The sequence below is a fragment of the Ciconia boyciana genome, chromosome 16, assembly GCF_034638445.1.
Source record: "Ciconia boyciana chromosome 16, ASM3463844v1, whole genome shotgun sequence".
Lineage (NCBI taxonomy): Eukaryota > Metazoa > Chordata > Aves > Ciconiiformes > Ciconiidae > Ciconia > Ciconia boyciana.
Window position 1 is genome coordinate 7,567,763 of NC_132949.1, and position 19,155 is coordinate 7,586,917.

Below are 19,155 nucleotides of genomic sequence, written 5' to 3' on the forward strand. Positions count from 1 at the left end.
GCCCTTGGAGCCATGCCAGGCTGTGCTGGTGCCTGTCTTTTGCCAGCACTCTGTGTTGTCTCATTAGGCTGCATTACACTTGGCAATATCATGATAGATAGAAAAACTGTCTTCCTCCTGAGCACTGTTAAACCTGCAGGGCCAAATGTGTCTCTGGTATAACGCCAGTGCCTGCAGGAGGAAAGGAGAATTTGGCTTTACAAGGCTCTCCTGCCTCCCAGCCAGGCCCTTGCTCAGCAGCAGCACCTTGCTGCTTTCCTTTCCTACTCAGAAAAGGGAGACAAATGTTGCTGGATCTGAGATGGGTCAGAGGATGCCCTCAGAGCCCTTCCTGCAGCAGGGATGTGCCAGGAATCCCCCTCCAGAGGCAAGCAGGGCTGGGGTCTTGGACCCAGTGGTGCATTGGGGGCTTCCTCTCCTCTTCACTGGGGGTTAAGTTCATCCCACCCGCCAGGAGAGGTTTGTCTGAGCACCAGCACAGCTTGGGTGCCCAGGGTGGAGCCACATGGTGCCTGCAGCAGATCTGGGTCTCTGGGGTCTGTGTGACACAGCGGGCAGCTCGGGTTGGGACAGTACCCCGCTCTGTGTGGGTGCTGGGGCACGAGAAGGCTGAGCACACACTTGAGGCGTGTTAGCATGAGGTGTCCATCCTCAAGGGGCCGATATGGCACTGGGACACCCATGGAAAGGCTTTTTGTTCTCGGTGTATTTAAGAGGACAGAGTTGCCCTGGCTTTGTTGAAGTCACCCTGAGGTTTGCTGCTCTTGTCTTCCTGGCCTGACCTGGTGTGGGGTGTGTGCACTGTGTTGAACGATGACACTGGCCTCGCCACTGATAAATTATCTGACCCAAACAGTGGCTCATGATATCGCTTATTTTTGAGCTGTTGATCACCTTCCAGTGCTTGAGACCAACGGGTGGTCTGGCTGCAGGATGGTCTGTGTCGGGTCTGAGTTTAGCTTCTTGGCCTTGGGCAAGCCTGAAAACCCTCTGCCCCTCTGTGTTGTTTTTCATCTTTTCTGGCTGTTGTTGCCAAGACTGACCCAGTAGAACTGTCTCTGCTGTCAGAGGAACTAGCAGGCAGATATAATTAGCAACGTCAGGCCCAGGCAGTCAAACTGCAATCGGACGGGTGCAGATGGCTCTTGGAAACATGGTCTGTTCCTCTAGCTTAGGGCCGTCTGCTGATCTGGAAGGAGGGAACTGGAGATGGAATCAAGTCTCTCTTAAATAAACTTCTCAGTAAAGATTAATTTATTTCCTGTCTAATCGACAGCACCAGATTGCTCTGAAGGGAGTTGTAAATAAAAGGATCTCAATGAGATATCAACTGTCACCTCCAGGTTTAGGCACAGATTCCTCCTGTTTCTAAATACAATTTGTTTTTCACTCCAAGCAGGCTCCTAACTGGGCTCTGTAAATGCAGTGGGTTTCCAAAGGGGAGCTGCCGGGGTAGCCAGGCTCAGGTTAGCACTATTTTCATTAAGAAGGTGAAATGGTCTGGCTAGCACAAGACGCTGGCCCTCCCTGGGGTGACACACTACTAACCCTGGTGATCACGCAGGTCTGTGCTTCGCCACTGCCCGTGGATGCCCAACGAACGGCTGTATGGGCTGGAGGAGCGTCAGCCAGAGCAGCCCCAGTGTGGGCATGGGGCTCCCTAATGTGATTACCAATGAGCCGGGTGCGAAGCACGGCTCGAGCAGCACAGCGGACCTGGCTTCGTGCTCTTAGCTTGGTGATTGATTGGAGCGGGCAGCCAGAAACCTCTCTGCCCAGGGCTGCCTTCCAGCCACTCCTGACCGTGCCCCGTGGACGCCTCCCACAGCAGAGGGAGGAAGGGCAGCGTTTCCCACTAGCGAGGGTGAGGGCAGGGAGCCCCGGGCTCTTTGCAGAGCCGGGAGGGTCCTCTATCACGGTGGACGGGGACGGGGGGCGGCTGGAGAGGGACCAGCGGTTGTGTGGAAACTGCCGCGGGGCCTGCCTGCGTGGAGGGGAGCTCCCACGGCCTCCCCGCCCCCGGGCGGGACCGGCCTCTCCCCCCCTTCCCCCCCGTCCCTCCTCCTGCGAGCGGGGCGGGCACGGCCGCGGCGGCGGCGAGGAGCCGGGCACCGCTCCGCAGCCCTGCGGGGGCCCGGGCCGGGCCGGGCTGAACCGGGCCGCGCCGCGCCGAACAGAACCCAACGGGGCCAAACCCAGCCGGGCTGTGCTGAAGCGGGCCGGGCCGAGCCGCGCTCCCTGCGGAGCCGGACCGGGCCGGGCCAGACCGGGACTAACGGGGCCGGGCCGGGCCGGGCCGAGCGTAGCCGGGCGCTGTCCGCGGTGCTGAAGGCGGCGCGGGCGCTGTCCGCGGTGCTGCAGGAGCGGCCCGGCCCCCCCGGCGGCCGCAGCCGGCCCGTGCACCCCGGCCATGGCGGCCCGCGCCGCCGGTTCCGGGGGGGCTGGCTACAACGAGGCGCTGCTGCACAAGGTAGGGCTGGGGCAGCGGCGGTGCTCGGGGGCAGGGGGGCTGCAAAGTGCACGGGGCCGGGGGTGCCGGGGCGGCGTGAGAGCGACTGCCGGGGCCGGGCGCCTGCTTGAACTTCCCCGGCAAACTCTGTCCCTCTCCCCTCCCCTCTCCTCTTGCCCCGGCGGGGTCCATCCGCCGCCCCCCATCCTGCCGGGGGGGAGGGGGGGGGGGCGCGGCTGCAGCTCTTTTCCCCCCCCCTCGCCCCGCGGCGGCCGGGGCTGGGCAACCCGCGCGGCTCTGCCCCGGTCCCCGCCACCTCCCGGGTGACGGTGGGGAGGGGGGCGGCGGGATCGGGCGTGTTTGGAAAACAAAGCGGGCAGGAGCGCTGGAAAGGCACCAGCCCCGCGGCACAGCCCGCCGCCGGCGTTCAGCCGCTCCCGCTGTCCTGTGCATGCTCTGGGGGGTCGGTGGGAGCTGCACCCCGGGGCTGTTTGCCAGAGACAGCCTAAGCAGCCGGGACTTCCCTGCCGTAAAATAGCGGTGTCCCGAGAGGCGTCCATCCCTGCCCTCCTTGCTTTAAAATACTTCTCTTTTGCGGGGTCCTTGGGACTGCGTTTTGTAACTCCACGTTGCACGGAGGGTGGCCGGGACTGCTGCTGTCCCCGCAAGACCTGGGTGGCTCAGACTCTGCTGCAGGCTCTGCTGGAGCAGGGCTTTTGCTCCCTGCAGTCAGACGCTGCCCAGGAGCTCCAGGAGACATAGATGAGACGCTGATCTCTGCCAGATCCACCTATCACTCCTTCTTGCTGTCCTCACGCTGCTTTGCTGCAGTCCCCAGTGACTATGCAGGGACCGACACCCCTGGGGAGCAGGGGAAAAACAGGGGTGGGGCAGGGCAGGGGAAAGGGCTGGGGCTGTGTGGATCCCTCTTCACAAATCCCTCTCTATTCTATATCCCGCTCTACTCAGGGCAATGTGTCCAGCCTTTGATTAGCAGGAAAATATTAGTTACTAGCAACTCTTATTTCTGTTGTACAGAGTACGTAGGACATGCCACCAGGGATGACTCAAGAAAGTTTGATTCTTGGCAAAGCCTTAACTCTCTCTTCTCCAGCAATGAGCTGCTGCAGTAAAGGAACGACATTGGTGGAAATGAGTCTCTGGGCAGAAGAGCTGCCCAGACAAATAACCATCCCAGTCCCATGTTCTCTGCCATTTCATTTGGTATTTTGCTGCTACTCCTGGCTGGGTTGCTTGTCTTGCAGAAACAAGCCTGCTCTTGCTCCAGGGACGTGAGGCAGCAAATACCTTGCTAGATCTTGTTTCTGAGCAAGGGATCACATTTCAGATGTGCTGAGAAACCCCGAGAGAGCTTTGTACTCTGGAGGCAAAGGTTAAGTGATTTCTGGTTGGTGGCTAAACCCAGACCTGGGGAGGAAATGGGCTAGGAGCAAATCAAAGCAGGAACAGCAGAGGTTTGTTCTGGGCTGTTCCAGAAAAGTTTCACTTGGCACAAAATGACAGATTCTGTTTTCAGGTGATTTGACCCATTGCAAAATCATTCTTCCTCCCATTAGATGCTTGGATCCATTTAGCTGGAACAAGCTCCAGGGGAAGAGGGATGTGCCCCTGGGCTGAGGTTGATCCAAGGTGCTAGCAGGGGGTTTGTAAGCAGGGATCCCCTGTGTGACCTGAGCTAGCTTTTCTTTGATGTGCAGCCCTAGGGCTCATGTCTACAGGGCTGAAATACAGCCTCTGACAGAGCAAGGGCGCAGTGGGGCTGGCAGAGGGCCCTGGGCTCTGGCTTGAGCCAGCATAAGGGGCTTGGCCATGGTAAAACAGCACCTGGGCAGGGTGGGGACAGCCCTGAGGTGTCCCTGTGGCACAGGACAGCTCAAGGCAGCATCCAACAGCATCGAAGTTGCCCTGGAGCAGGGGAGAGACAGCACAATTTTGTATATAGAGCAGGTAAAAATAAGTCTCAGTAATGCATCCCTGAGAGACCATGAGAGCAGGGCGGCAAGGGGCCGAAAGCAGCCACGGCTTCGCTCTCAGACCTTTCCCAGTGCCGTGTCCTGGCTGAGCTCTGCAGGCAGCTGTGCTGGGGTGCATGTACACAACTGCCACAATTTGTTGCAACAAATCCTGCTGACCTGGGAGCAAACCTTTGGGTCTGGGGCTTCAGCAACTCTCTGAGAGCAGCAGAAGAGCCCGTGGAGAGCACCTCTCACCTCCCTGCATTCCCCTGGTCTGGGATTTTACCCTGTCAGGCTCCTACTAGCTACATTTAGCCCAGGTCCAGCTACAGCATGCTAAAGCTCAAAAATGAACTGGGAAGATAACCTCAACCCACATGCGCTATCCCAGATCTCCTCCTGCTTGGCTGGCACTGGAAATGCAGCAATCACCTCCCTACATTGCCTTGACAGCCATGCAAAACTTCTCTTCCCTAGGCACATTAGACCAAAATATCTCCTTTGCTTGCTGGCTGCCAGCACGGGTAGGGTAGATCTGAGTGGGTTTGCCCTTGCTGCCCCGTTGCTCTGCCTTGTCTCTGCAACCTACACTGGGCCAGCAGCAATTTAGAAGGGAGGTGATTCATCTAGGTCTGAATTAGTCCAAAACCCCTCATTTGAGGTGTGGGGAGGGATATTTGCTCTTTCCCTAAGGCAGAGCAGGCAGACAGGTCTGCTCGGAGGTGTGTTACAAGCTGTGCCTGCTTTTCTGCTGGGGCTGTGGAGCAGGTGAGCTGTGGGGTGGTGGGGAAGCGAAGTTACCTCTGCCCACCCAGTGGAAATCATTTCCTTTAGCTGGAAACAAGAATTGCTTTGATTGCACTGAGGCTCAGGAGCAGTGCTTTGGGACTGTCACCGAGTGGCTCTCCAGGTTTCCCTCTGCGCCTTGGCCAGCCCGACTGTGCATGCACCCCGGCAAAGCACTGATCCATCCCCACACCACCATGCAGAAAGGAACTGCAGCACCAAAAGGAATCTTGCAACTTTTTAGCAAAGTTTTCCAGGCAAAAAAAACCCTGGGAAAACCTGGGGGGCTGAGTGGGTGCTGGGGAGGGTGGGCTGTGGCTGAGGATGCTGGCAAGAGACAGGGCAGGTACGGAGCTTTGTCACTGGGAGGCTTCTTGCTATCATGACTCACACGTGTCCAGCCTGAGATTTTGGCAGCTGGCTAGCCACATCACTCCACAGTGGGGTTTTTATTCTTCTTTTGTGTTTATTTTGTAACCAGGAAGGCCACAGTGATTTCCACTGTGCTATACCTCCACAGAGCCCATTAGCTTTTCCTAAAGTAATTAGGAAAGTCTCTTGGCTGATTCAGGCCAACTTTTACTATAATTATTAAGTCACGAAGCAATTCATGAGTTGTCTCTATTATAAATCCCAATTAAATTATTGATAGGGGAGTCTGCCTTTTATACATGTTCTCTGTAAATCCTGGACTCTGGAGGCTTTCTGGTGTTCATTCCAGCCAGCTCTACTCCCTCCATAATTAATGCCGTTCTCTGCATTAACTGCTCCCAAAGACAGCGCTGCAGGATGCAGCTGGTCTTGTTGCACCTCCCAGCACCAGTATTTTACCTGGGAATAGTGAGTAGCACCAAAAAATGCAGTGCTGGAGTGCAGGAACCCCATGGCAATGAATCATGTGGTGTTTTCCCCTGTGGCTGCTCTGGGGGCAGATCCTGCTCTCTGCATGGGGAACATGCCTGGGTCCCAGGGCAAAGCCAAGGGGAGCTTGGGCAGGGAAATTCTCCCCAGGGAAAGGGGTGACCTGGCTCCTCTGGCCCATGCACAAGGGCTTCGCCCAGAGATTTCTGCCTCCCAACATCCCCCCAGCTCCTGTGCAGGCTCCCAGCCATGAGGCTGCTCTGAATGTACAAGTGACCCAGAAACAGGCCAACATCTAGTTATGGAGGAGGGAGAAATCTCTGGCTGCTGATCTGGCCGCAGGTTGCTTCCTCTCAGCACACAGGTCTGTGTAGCAGCATGCATCTGGCAGAGGTGCAGAGCTGCCTCCTGCCAACAGCTCTGCTCAGCAGGTCAGGCTTTTCCCAGAAGATATTTGGGGTTTGGGATGTTTTTTCCAAGGGAAAACACTGATCCACTGAAGCGAGCTTTTCACTGAAGCGTATCAGTGTTAACAGGCTCCAGGCAGGTTGTGGTGTGGTGATTTATGCAAGGCAAGATGCTGGTCTCCTGCCAGTCCACGTTCATGCTTTATTTGTGGTCCTCAAGCTCCTCAGCTTTTGGTTTCAGCCCACTCCTTCAGGGTCCATGGGGTGGCAGGAATCACAGTGCTGGGTGCTGTGGCATGTGCCTGGTGGCTGGATCCCCCATGGCCTCCCGGGGCACGAAATCAGGTCTTGATCTTCCCAGGCTCTTCAGGCACTTGAGTAAACACGTTCCTCCACGCTCATCTGCCCTGCACTTCACAGGGGGGTATGCGCAGTGCCTGAAGTGGTGCCAGGCTGGGTTTCACCCCAGGGCCCCTCGGTGCAGGGGAGGTGATGGAGGGACAGCACTGGCTGCACGTGGAGGATCTCCTGGCCATCGGGAAGATGCTGAAGCAACAGCTCCCACTCAGCAGGCAAAGAGTGACCTTCGCAATGTCACCTGGGGTGAGGACACAGGGCTGAGGTGCCCCAGGACAGAGCAGGGCTGCTGGAGCTGCATGGGACTAAACACAAATCAAGGGGAGAAACAACAGATGCAGCGAAGTGCGGCACAGGTGCAGGCAGAGAGTGGGGAGGTTCAGCCCCAGCACCTCTCTGGCTCAGGGGTGACAGGGGGATCAGTGACAGGGGGGACGGTGCCCCAGGGCTGGCTTGGCGCTTGCCAGGGCTGCAGCTACGGGAACATCCGTGTCCTGAAAGACAGAGCCAAAACCACTTCCGAGCAAAATAGCCGGTTAGCAGTGTTTATTTTAACTTGTGTCCCTGTGAAAGGGTTGAAAGTGCCTCGGTTTCCTGAAAGGATGGGAATGTTTGCACCGGCGGCTCTGCCAACAAAATCCAGATACTGGCAGAAAGGGAAGGGAAAGGTTTGTGTTTGCACTGTTGGTCTCCCTTGGGCTGGGGATTTGGAAGAGCATGGGCAGGAGCAGAAGGGAGGACGGGCTCCCCAGGGATGCGGTGTGGGTAACAGGGCCATGGGCCCAGAAGCTTGGGAGCTGCTCAGGAGGCAATGGCAATGCCCTAGTTCTGACACCTGCACAGCTCCCTTGTCCCTTCTGCTCAGGGACAAGCAAGCTTTGCTCCCTGTGGGAGAGCCCTGGGGCTTTCCCATGAAGGGCTGGAGAGGCAGAGAGGCTCCATGACTTCAAGCCCAGTGCCCTGGCGGGGGGGAGTGCTGCGGGTGCACAGTGTTAATGCAGCTTGAAGACAGCCCGGTGCCCCAGAGAGGCTGTGTGGCTGTGGCGGTGGCTGTGTGCAGCAGCTGCGGGAGACGCTCTCTTTATTAAACAGTTTTGGATGTAATCCAGCACTGCCAGAGTCCTCCCAAAGAGGTTTTCCGCCAGAGCTGCGCTAGTCAAGGCTGCCTCTGCCTGGCAGCTTCCCGAGCCGGGGCAGGAACGTCTCTCCTGCTTGCTCTCTGTGACGGGCTGCGCTTTGCTTTCTCTTCCATCTTTCTGCACTTGGAGAGGGCACAGTGGGGTTCATGCCCAAAGCTCAGCCTGGAGCACATTTCATTTATTACAGAGATGGTCAGAGGGGTGGAAATTCTCCCCCCGGGCAGGTGGCAGGATCAAAAGTGACAGCGAAGGACAGGGTGCAGCGAGACTGGCCACAGCACTGGCACCCAGCAGCCCGTGGGGACAATCTGCTGCCAAGCAGGGCTGTGCAGTGGAGTTGTGCCACGGGGCTGCCACGGGCCTCATGGCTCTGCCATGGGCTGGGGCCGGGCTGGTCCCTCCCTATCCTGCTGCGTTCGCTGCCGCATCCCCCCAGCACCCCCTCCCCAAACGCCCGGCCCCCGGCTGCACACCATGCCTGCAGGCTCGGGCATCGCCTGCTCCTGCATGCTGACTCCTCTTTACCTGGTCCTTGCAGACGATCCTGGTCGGAGACAGCGGCGTGGGAAAGACATCTCTGCTGGTCCAGTTTGACCAGGGCAAGTTCATTCCTGGCTCCTTCTCTGCCACCGTGGGCATTGGGTTTACGGTAAGAGCCCAATCCCTGGTCCCTGGGCTGTGCAACCTCACTCACCCTTGGGGGAGCAGTTTTATTTGGGTAATGATAATCTATGATTCTATGATACTAAGCGATGCTGAGTGCAAAGAACTGGCAGAATTTGTTTTGGTGCTGCTGGTTGAGGGGACGGTTTAGCTGTGTGCTCACTGGCAAGCTGGGGGCAGCTGTGCTTCGGGCTGCTGGTATGGGTGGAGGATGGATGAGGCTTCATGTTGCAAAACCCATGGTGGGGCCATACCCGAGCAAAGCCCTTTGCATTGCACATGGAAAGCCACCTCTGGAGCAGCCCCACTCTCCCAGAGAGAAGCCAGCCTGTGTTCTGCCTGTGCGGCCCAGGGCCCTCGTGAAAAGTCAGGCAGATGGTGGCAGCGCCTGGGAAAAGCACTCGGCCGCCATCCAGAGCTATTTGCAGAGTTGCCGCGGGGCCGGAGAGCGGCTCCGGCCCATGTGTCCCCTCTCCCAGGGGAGCCTGGGACAGAGACAGCACTTGGGACCTCACCTCACAGCAAGACCAGCAATCCTCCGGCATCCGTGGCAAGGCTGGGGCTCAGCAAGAGGCTATTACCCACGGGATTGCAATTACCCATGAGGAGGCTATTACCCACGGGGATTTTCTCTCTAGTCCAGGCCAAGGAAGCAGGGAAACATGTGGTACTGGCACGGGGGGTCTGGGGCCAAGCAGCCCAGGGTCTGGCAGCCAAGGGTGCCGCTGTGGGCAGTGCCGAGCCCTGGGCAGGCAGGGGAGGCTCAGCCGTGCTCCCGACCTTTGCCAGCTCCCGGCTGCCTCGTTTCTCCTGCAGCAAATGCCGGTGTGTGGACGTGATGCTCAGCCAGGCATTTTTCCTGCCCAGGCAACTCCATGAGCACCAGCACGGTGCGCCATATCCTTCCAGCCCCCCCCCCAGCAAGCTGCAGGGGAGCTCAGCTGCTTCCAGGAGCTCCGAGTGCCTCCAGCCTTCATCTCCGGGCACTTTCCTGGCCAAAGAGCGTATATAAACTATAAATCCCCCAGCTGGGTCTGAGCGCAGTTACAGGACTGGAAATACAGGTTCCCTTTCCCGAGGGGCAGAGGAAGGTTTGGCTGGAGCAGGAGCTGGCAGCCAGGGAAGGTGGGGGCGGGTGCCATCGCAGAGGGCATCTCTGCCATCGGACCTCCCACGGCCACGCGTGGCCTTCACCCGGAGGGTGGTGAGTGGCACAGCTCTGCACTGGAGCCCCACACGCCTGAATCCCAGCGGCATGAGCAAGGCTGGGGGGTTTGTGCTGAGATTAGACCTGGCACGGGGGACATGGGCTGGGTATCCCAGGGAAAATAAATCAGAGGGGACTGAACGCTCCTGTCCGTGGAGTGGTGCCTGTAAGCCTGAAGACCCTGAGCAGCTGTAGTGCATGGACCTGGATGAGGTTTTGTGGAGTGAGTTTGTGGGTAACACAACATCCCTGGCTCTCTCCCGGGCCTTCTCCCGCATTCCCACGCTTGGGCTTTTCCCAAATGAAGTACACTATAAGCCAGGCCCCAACGGCCAGTGTCGGATGCTGGGGGCTGTGAGCAGCCAGGGGAGAAGGAGCCCCGGCAGCCATCCCAGCTGTGACACAGGCGCCGCTGAACCGGCTCGCCGCAGAGTGCGGCTTCCGGCTAACGGCTGCTGCTTCTGGTTTCCTCCCGGCTTCGCTGTGCCTTGGTGCTAACCTGGGGCCCAGCTCGGCAGCCGTCGGGGCTGCAGCGGATGGGACAAACCCCCCACCCTCGGGTGGGTTGGTGGGGTGGGAGTGGGAGCTGCCGTCCCCACCGACCCGGCACGGCAGGGGGTGATTTGGCAGCACCGGGGTCTCCATCCCCACACCCCGTGGGGGATGGGGGGCTGTTTGTTTGTGGGGTGAGTGGTTCCTCCTCTCCCCATCCGTGTGCCCGGAGGGACGTGCCAGGGCTCTGCCCGCCGCCTGGTGCCGCCAAGCCCCTGGCAAACCCAAGCACCCCGCGGTCCCCGGTGTGGGGGTGCAGGGAGGCAGGTTTCCAGTCTTGAGCCTCCTCTTCCTCATCCCGGGGCCAGGCCGGGCAGGGAGGCGGCCGGGGCACAGCCTTGGGGGTGGCATTGGCCGGGGAGGAGGAGGAGGAAGAGGAGGAGGAAGGCGGGCCGGGCCGGGCCGGGTGGGGCCGCGGCTCCCGCTGGCCCCGCGGCGCCGGGGCTCGGCGGCTCCCCTCGGACAGACCATGAGCGGCCCCGGCGGGGCGGCGGGGAGCGGGGACACCCCGGCGGGGAGCGGGACCCTCCCGGCGCTGCCCCGGGACTACGAGCTGGCCGGCAAGGTGGGAGGCGGCGCGGGGTGCGGGGGCGGGGAGCAGGGAGGGACCCCCCAAGCCCTGCCGGGGGTGGAGGCTGGGGCCAGGCCCCGGCCCGGGGGAGACCGGGAGGGGTCCAGGGAGGGTCCCGGGGGCCGTTCGCTTCCTCCGCTGCCACGATCGCGCCCAGGAAGCGGCTGCGGGCCGGGGAAGGGGAAGGGGAAGGGGAAGGGGAAGGAGAGGAGGCGGCGGCCCCAACTGAGCCCCCCCCAGCCCCTCCCGCCCCTGCCCCGGGAGGGGTCCCAGATCTAGCAGATGTGGGGATGGGGATCCTGCCCCCCCCGGGAGGTGGAGAGAGGGGGTTCCTGTCCCGGGGGCGGGGGGAGGTCTTGGCCCCGGGTGTGTCCCTGCCCCGAGCTGGCGATGGGGGTCCCGGCCCCGGCGGCCCAGCTGCAGGAATCGGGCTTTTGGGGCTCTCGGCTTGGTGGGCAGCGGGACTCCCTGGGGGGGGGCACGGCCGAGCTCTGCCCTCTGAAAGCCCGTCCTGCCCTTCTCCGGGCAAGGGGGGCTCCTGCCAGCCGGCGCAGCGGTGCCCCGTGATACAGGGCAGGGGAAGCAGGACCCCATCCAGCCCATCACAGCATCCCAAGGGCACGGGGGAGGGGGCAGTGTGTGTGCCCCGGAGCCGAGCCACCCCAGGACCCGCACTCACCCTGCGGCCCCCCGCACTGCAAACGCCCCCACGTCCCTGCCAGATATTGGGGTGGGAACCCTCCTCCCCGAGTGCCCCCCTCTTCCTCAGCCCAGCTCGGCCGAGGGTTGCCCCGGGGAAGCACCCTCTTCTTCCCAGCGGCACAGGGGACGCACAGGGCCGATGAACCTTTTACCTGAAAAATTTAATACGCAGCCCCAGGCTGAGCCCAGCGCTGATGGTGCCAGCCCCGAGACATCCCGCTGCCTCGCTGAGGCAGCTCCCGAAGCGGTCCTGCGTGCTGCTGCTTGCCCTAAACCGCTTTTATTCCTTCGCCTTTATCCTCTCTGCTCTGACTCCTTTCACAGGCTGATACTGGAGGGAAATGTTTGTGTTTGAGGGAGGAAATCAGTTGCCAGCTTGATCTGGAGCGAGGTGGAGGCAGAACTGGATGGTGTTCCCAGCTGCCCTCCAGCCTGGGCTGGGTTGGGGCGTCCCGGGGAAGGATTTGACCAGCAAAGTGGATTGGCAGGAGGGAGAGCATTTCCAGCCCCCAGCTCTGGCTGTCCTGGCCCGCGGGGTGTTTGCTGTGCCCTCCCTGTGGAGGGTGGCCATGGCTTGCTGTGTTTGCCTGGCCTGGGGGCAGCGGGGCTGCGTGGGTTTGCTTTGCAGGCTCCAGTGTCCCAGCAGGCTGAGCTTGCGGGGATGGACCTTCTTGCTGGAGTCCTACTCGCTGCCATTTTTAGGCAGGGCATAGATGCAGTCAGCATCAGGTTAAATATTGCTGGGCAGGAAAGGGCTGCTGCTGGCAAGCAGGGATGAGAGCATGGCATCAGGTAAGACTGTGCTTATGGAGACCAGCATCAGTCCTGGCTGCTGCCTGCCTGGGTGCCTGGTTCTGGCAGTGCCAGAGCAGCCGTGGAGCCTGGGCTGAGCCTATTTGCTTAGCAGGAGGGGAAAAGGCACCGTGTTTGCTTTGGTGTCTGCACAGGCAGGGCAAGAGTCCCGGACACAGTGGGGTTTGCCCAAGCCATGCATCAGCCCTTGGGCTGGGCACATCTGGGCTGGGGGCAGAGGTGGCTCCATGTGTCTGGGAGCTGTGGCCGGTTCTCCTGGGTTGGGAGACGGCCAGGGGCCGGCCAGGAGACACCTCTTCTTGCTGCGATACCTGCCTTCCCACCAGCTTTCCTCTTCTGCTCTCCCTCTTTTTGGTGGTTGGGGGCTGCTCCAGTGCCCTGGGGCACTGCTTGGCTGCACCCTCGGGGTCCCATCCCACCCCCAGCTCTCACGGGGCTCCCCAGACTCAGCAGGACCAGCCCTGGGGAAAGAAATGGAGGGACACAAGGGACCCGGGGGGGCTCAGCACCACCCAGGGATTGTGCCCTCTCCCCATCCCGCTGACACCTCTCCCTGCGCCCATCTTGCAGGTGATGTTACTTGGAGACTCGGGCGTGGGGAAAACCTGCTTCCTGCTCCAGTTCAAAGACGGGGCCTTTCTCTCCAGGACGTTCATAGCCACCGTGGGCATAGATTTCCGGGTGAGACCACCACGGCTGCTGGCCCCTCACCTCCCCCGACCCGCACCTTGACCAGGATGGGATGCCGGGAAAGGGGGACGGGGGGTTTCCAGCCTTCGCACTCCAAATAATCTCCTAACTGGCTGCAGGCGCTTGCTGAAACCCTTCCACCTCTCCCTGGGAGAACGGTAACAGATGGAAGACCCTGCTGGAAACATCACCTCTTGCCTTTAAATCAGCAAAAAGCCTCAGTTTAGCCCATCCCAGCGTGGGCTGGGAGCGTGCAGTGGGCAGCCGGCACACTCCACCGGCCGGGCTGAGGCCAATGGCTGGCGGGGACAAACGCTGGCTGCTGTAATTTTGTGCCTTGAAGCTGAAATTGACTGCTGAGGAGTTGTTAAGGTCACCGGATCCCATTTAAACGCTCCCACTGCTCCCCGTTCACCAAATTTCAGCTGCAGGGTCTGTCTGGGGATGCACGGGCAGGCAGAGCTGTTTGCAGCACAGGGTAGAGCAGTGTTTCAGCAGGCTGGAAGTCACGGGGGGTGTCCCTGGGCAGGGCTCTGCCTGCGGCTGCCGACACGTGTCGAGCGCGGTCGGCGCTTCCTCTGCCTCCACAGCTGCAGCTGCTCTGGTTTTCTGCTACCTTTGCTGTCCGGGCTGCTCTTGGCTTGCAGGGCGAAATTGGGGTGGGTTGGTGAGTGGGGACCAGGGGAGACGGCTGTGGATTTCCTTTGGAGGGGTCTCTTAGCCCGTCCTTCCAATAAAGTCCTGAAAGAAGGAAAATCTGCTGTGTGCCACTGCTGGGCTCAGCACCGGACGCCCCAGGGGTGTTGCCAGCTCATAGGTGCTCACTCTGCCTTGTGCAAGCGTTCCCTCCAGCAGCTCACGGCTTGCTGCTGGTAGGTAATTTCCAGTGTCTCCTAGGGCATATTTTTTGTTTTATTCAGCCCATTTTCTCAACTTTTATCATCTCCACATGGACTGAATTTCCATTTCAAACAATTCCAGGCAACCAAATTATTTATAGGGGTCTTCTCTTTCCAGAATCATCCCTCCAAGCACAATTCTTTAAAAGTCTTAAAATAGCCCTTTGGTAACTCCTGCTTTTCTTTTCTTGGGCCTCTGGAGAGAAGTCCCTGCGCTTCCGAGTTGGGTACAGTGATTGCTTAAGCCCTCTCTGATAACCGCCTTCCCTGCTCACTTGCAAATGCTGCTTCCCTTCCCCAGTCCCAGCCCAGCTGCAGGGTCGAGCGGCCCCGATGCCTGGCTGCAAACTGCCCTGACCTGGGAGATTTCCTCCTGCTGTGCTGGATAAAGCTATGTGCTGCCTGCAACCCCCCAGCTCAGTGAGTGCAACCACCTTTAAGGGCCAAGCAGGGCTCCCACCAGCAAGGAAACCTGAGCTGGACACCCAGCATTGCCCACTGAGCACCCCCAGGCAGCTCGTAGCATCTGAAGGCCTTAAATTGCTGCAAATAGCCCAAATTTTGAGTGCAGTGGTGGTCCCTTGAGCACATGGAGAAGAGGAATCCTGGCAGAAGGACCAGGGCTTTATGGTGCACAAACATAAAAGCAGGTCAAGATGTTATTAACAGGTGCACATCTGGATGTAGTTCATGCAAGACCCTCCCCACTTCCCCAGCTCTGCTGAACTTTCCCTGGCCACGCGGGCAGGGGCTGCTGCAAGCCCAGGGCTGCCTGGCAGGAGCTGGAGCGGGTCCGTGTCCCTGGGCTTTGCAGGGCAGCCTGCATCATTAGCTGGCTCGTTAGGAGACTCAGGAGCACTGGCTGTAGGAGATGGCTGTAGAGATGTAGGACAGGGGCACTGGCTGTAGGAGTTGAGCGAGGCACCAGATCCAAAGCAGGCTGGGATCTTGCAGTCTTGTCTCCGTCAGGGCCTGATTCTGCCCTTTTCCACCCTGGCACGAGGGGGTGCCACTGTGGGATGTCCCTGTAGGTGCCACGTGGCATTGCAGCCCCCCAGCAGGACTGGGGTTTGTAGCAATGAGGGTTAAACGTCCAGCCCTATGGACAGCCTGGATTCATCCCGCCAGCCAGGGGAGAGCAGCCAAGGGGCTGGGGCACAGCCAGCTCTGCACCGGGGCTGGCTGCCACTGGTGCCAAGGCGTGCTTTGGGCTGATAAACGTGCTCTCCTTCTCTTCTGCAGAACAAAGTGGTGGCTGTGGACGGCGTGAAGGTGAAGTTGCAGGTGAGCTTTGGGAGGGCGTGAGCAATTCCCAGCCGTGCTGCTGGAAAAAAAACCTGGACTGAGTGTGGGTGGGCTGGGAGCCACAGGAGCATCCCCAGCCAGGGTGTTTCCCCTCTCGGCTCTTACCGAGGCGGCTTCTTGGCAGATCTGGGACACGGCAGGACAGGAGCGTTTCCGCAGCATCACCCATGCCTACTACAGGGATGCCCAAGGTGGGTTCAGGGTCTGGTGGGGACAGGGGACACCAGCCGGAGCGCGTCCCTGCAGCGGGGCAATGCCTCTACCTCTTCCCTTCCAGCCCTGCTTCTGCTCTACGATATCACCAGCAAGATGTCCTTCGACAACATCCGCGTGAGTCCCCTCTGCCGGTCGGGAGCATGTTTCTCCTTGGGGATCGGGGTCGTGGGTGCCCTGTGCGGCTTGCTGGGTTTTTGGGGCAGTTTGAAGCTTGTTTTGCATGCAAGCACCAGCTGTTTTGGCCAGAGCCAGCCGGCTTGGAGCTCATCCCCGGGGCGCCTGGCACAGCTGGGTGAGTTTTGTTTAGGGACACAGTAAAAGCTGGAGGGAGAAAACGCGGTTTGGGATGGATGTGAACTACATGTAGGCTTGGGCCGTAGCCAGGAGACGGGGTATTTTCACAACTGTTTGGCTGTGGTGCTGGAATGGTTCCCATGCCAAAAAAACCGCCGTTTTCCTGGTCTTCATGGGCGGGCATGGGGGATGAGAGGGGAGGGATGGGGGTACCACTTGCCCCGATGCAGCCCCACTGCCCTGCAGGCCTGGCTGACGGAGATCCACGAGTACGCCCAGAAGGACGTGGTCATCATGCTGCTGGGCAATAAGGTGTGTGCAGGGTCCCCCTTCACCCCGCGGTCTGCCATGCCGTGCCGTGCCCTTGCCATCCCCGTGGCTGTGGAGGGATGGGGCTCGGTGGGCGCTCTGCCTGCCAGCTGGGTGCACCCTGCCTCCACCCTCCACTGGGCTCTGCTGATTTCTGGGCTCAGCCAGGCCCAGAGGTGACCCCAGAGATTTGGGGGGGGGGGGAGGAGGTGTCCCCGGCAGCCAGTCGGGACAGCACGAGGCTGAGGCTCCTGGTACGGGATGCTGCTGGGTACGGGGTGCTGCTGGGTATGGGATGCCCACCTGGGTCCTGGATGCACCCCCAGATCCCAGGTAGCCCCAAGTCCCAGATGCCCAACCAGGTCCCACATTCTTTCCGGGGATCCCAGATGCTGCCAGGTGCTCAATACCTGACTGGGTACTGGATTTTCCCCTGGGACTGGATGCTCCCTGAATCCTGGATGATGCTGGGTCCTCGATGCCCAGCAGGGTACCAGAAACCCCCTGGGTCCTGAATGCCCCAGGTACTGAATGCTGCCCCAGGTCCCCAGTGTCCCCAGGTCCCAGATGCCCCCCGCATCCTTGATGCCACCAGGTCCCAGATGCTCAACTGGTCCCAGATTCTCCTCTGGGCACTGGATGTTCCCAGGTCCCTGACGCCCCCAGTTCCTGGCAGCCCCCTGTGCACCCCATACTGCCTACTTGCCAAATGCCCCTGAGGTGCCAGCTGGCCCTGGTACGCTGTGACACTTTCCTTCCCTTGGCAGGCCGATGTGAGCAGCGAGAGGGCTGTGAGGACGGAGGATGGAGCGTCGCTGGCCAGGGTGAGCCGTGCCGGGGTCTAACCCGGCTGCAGCCCCCCCAGACAATTGCACATCGCTCAGGGTCCCTGTGCAGCCGTGCCATCTGCTCTGATGGGTGCCCAGATGTGCCTGGCTCTAGCACAGGCAGCGCAGCAGCCACTTGCACACAAAACCTGGGGCAAGGCAGAGAAGGGACAGCACCTTGTCCCCAAGCCTTGGCCAGGTGACAGGGACGATTTGCAGGGGCAGGAGGGCATTTTGGGGCTGGCCGCTGATGGGGCTGTGCTGCCCTTGCAGGAGTATGGGGTGCCTTTCATGGAGACGAGCGCCAAGACAGGCATGAATGTGGAGCTGGCCTTCCTGGCCATTGCCAAGTGAGTACCTGGGGGAGCCGGGCAAGGGAGGTGTCCCCCCAGCCCCACCGCCTCCTGCACTAGCACTGGAGTGGGTGGAGGGGGGTAACGTGGCCCCACCACCCCAGGGAGCTGAAGCAGCGCGCGGTGCAGCAGCCGGACGAGCCCCGCTTCCAGATCCAAGACTACATAGAGTCGCAGAAGAAGAAATCCAGCTGCTGTGCCTTCGCCTGAGAGCAGCTGGGAGGAGCCAGCAGCCCCGGGGGCGCAGGCAGGCGGGAGGCAGAGCAGGGGCCCAATCCTGCCCAAGAGAACCAGGCTCTGACAAGCCACGTGTGGATGGGACGCTATGACAGAGCGGAGTGTGCACAAGGAGATCCATTGCCCCGGCGCCAGGATCCAGGGGCCAGATCCTGCTGCCCTGCAGGGCAATGCCTGGAGCTTACTGTGTGCCACTGGGGGAATAACTGCGGTGTGACTACTGCCAGCCTGGCCAGTGAGCCACGGTGACGCCTCATCACCTGAGCAGGATGCAGGATACGGCCCCGCACATAGCTGAGGGCCCCTTGGAGTGGCTGGAGGGGCCATGTGTGTGCCATGGATGAGCCCCTGTGCAGCCCCTGGCCCTTGCCTCCCCTGCAGCCATCCCTGCTCTCGGCGCTGCTCTCGTCCAGCTGGAAGGGCCTGATCCAGCCTCACATCCCCAGTGCTGCTGGACTCCAGGTTCCCTCCAGGGAGCTTCGGCTCTGCCCCCCAGGCTGCCCCACGCCTGGGTGCAGCCAGTGCCCACACTTGGCCGTGGCTCCTCGCTGCTGCGGTTGCTGCTGTTGGCTTTTATCCTCCTGCCGCCACGAAGGCAGCGATGTCCCTGTTGTGTCTCGGTTCTGCTGGAAGGAAGGGCTGGGATGGGGAAGCGTCCAGCCAAGCCTGCTCCCTGCCCGCGCAGCTGGCATTAGAAATAAAACTCCCCTGGGAGTGCCCAAGTGATGCTTGGGGCACTTCTAGCACACACGGCAATTTGGAAATATCTTTATTTCCCCCCTGACTCATAGCCACGGGAATTACAGACTTTTTTTTTTACAAGAAAAGCCTTTTTTCTTTTCAGTCCCTCCAGACAAAACCATCTCCAGCCTCACACAGGCTGGAGCTGGTGGGGTGGAGGTGCTCGTGGTAGCCTGGGGCTGCTGTGCCTGCAGGCTGCGTTTCTCTCCCATCGCTGCACGTGTAATACAACTGTTTCTTCCTGCCGCTGGCAAATAGCAGCTGAAACCCACTCTCTGGAGAGCAGATGCCTGAGATGCTTCAACCAGCAAATGCTGCTACGTTGGCCCAGCGGGTACCGGTGGGGCACAGGGTGCAAGGCTCAGGTCCCATGTTGCTGCACGTCCCCAGTGCTCAGCCTGGTCCTGCCGACCCTCCCAGCACACTGCCAGCTCCCCAGAGCACTGTGTAGGGCAGTGAGATGGTGAATATTTGGTTATGTAGCTGAAGAGCTGATGTGAAGGGCAGCTGTGGAGGGCACGGCAATGCTGCACGTGGGAGTCGGGGACTGGCTGGCACATCCGTCCCCGCCAGCATCTTCCCTGGCCCTGCGCCCGAGCTGCTTGTCCCTCACCGGCCCCGGTGCCTCCTTTGCTTCTGCTCTGCTCCCAGGTCTCTCTTTGCAAGTTTACAGATTAAAGCTGGATATTTTTGAGGCTTTGCATCTGCCTGTTTTTTTATTGCATGAGAAAAACCTGCCCCGGGTCTGCAACGTGGGAGGCTGCTGCACCCAGGCGCTGCAGAGCAGCAGGGCTGAGGGGG

At 60.3% G+C, this 19,155-nt stretch overlaps 1 protein-coding gene across 2 annotated transcripts; it reads left to right on the top strand.

Annotated features, from left to right (window-relative positions):
- Nucleotides 1-10,815: 10,815 nt before the first annotated feature.
- RAB37 (RAB37, member RAS oncogene family) lies at nt 10,816-19,007 on the top strand. 2 transcript variants are annotated; one of them, XM_072880941.1, is made up of 9 exons: nt 10,816-10,962; nt 13,054-13,164; nt 15,315-15,356; nt 15,502-15,568; nt 15,655-15,707; nt 16,134-16,199; nt 16,964-17,020; nt 17,297-17,373; nt 17,481-19,007. In XM_072880941.1, exons 1-9 carry the CDS (start codon nt 10,867-10,869, stop codon nt 17,584-17,586), a joined length of 675 nt encoding a protein of 224 aa, XP_072737042.1. In that variant the 5' UTR covers nt 10,816-10,866; the 3' UTR covers nt 17,587-19,007. The 2 variants fall into 2 exon arrangements, with proteins under 2 accessions (XP_072737042.1, XP_072737043.1); XM_072880942.1 differs by lacking the exon at nt 13,054-13,164.
- The last annotated feature ends 148 nt before the right edge of the window (nt 19,008-19,155 follow it).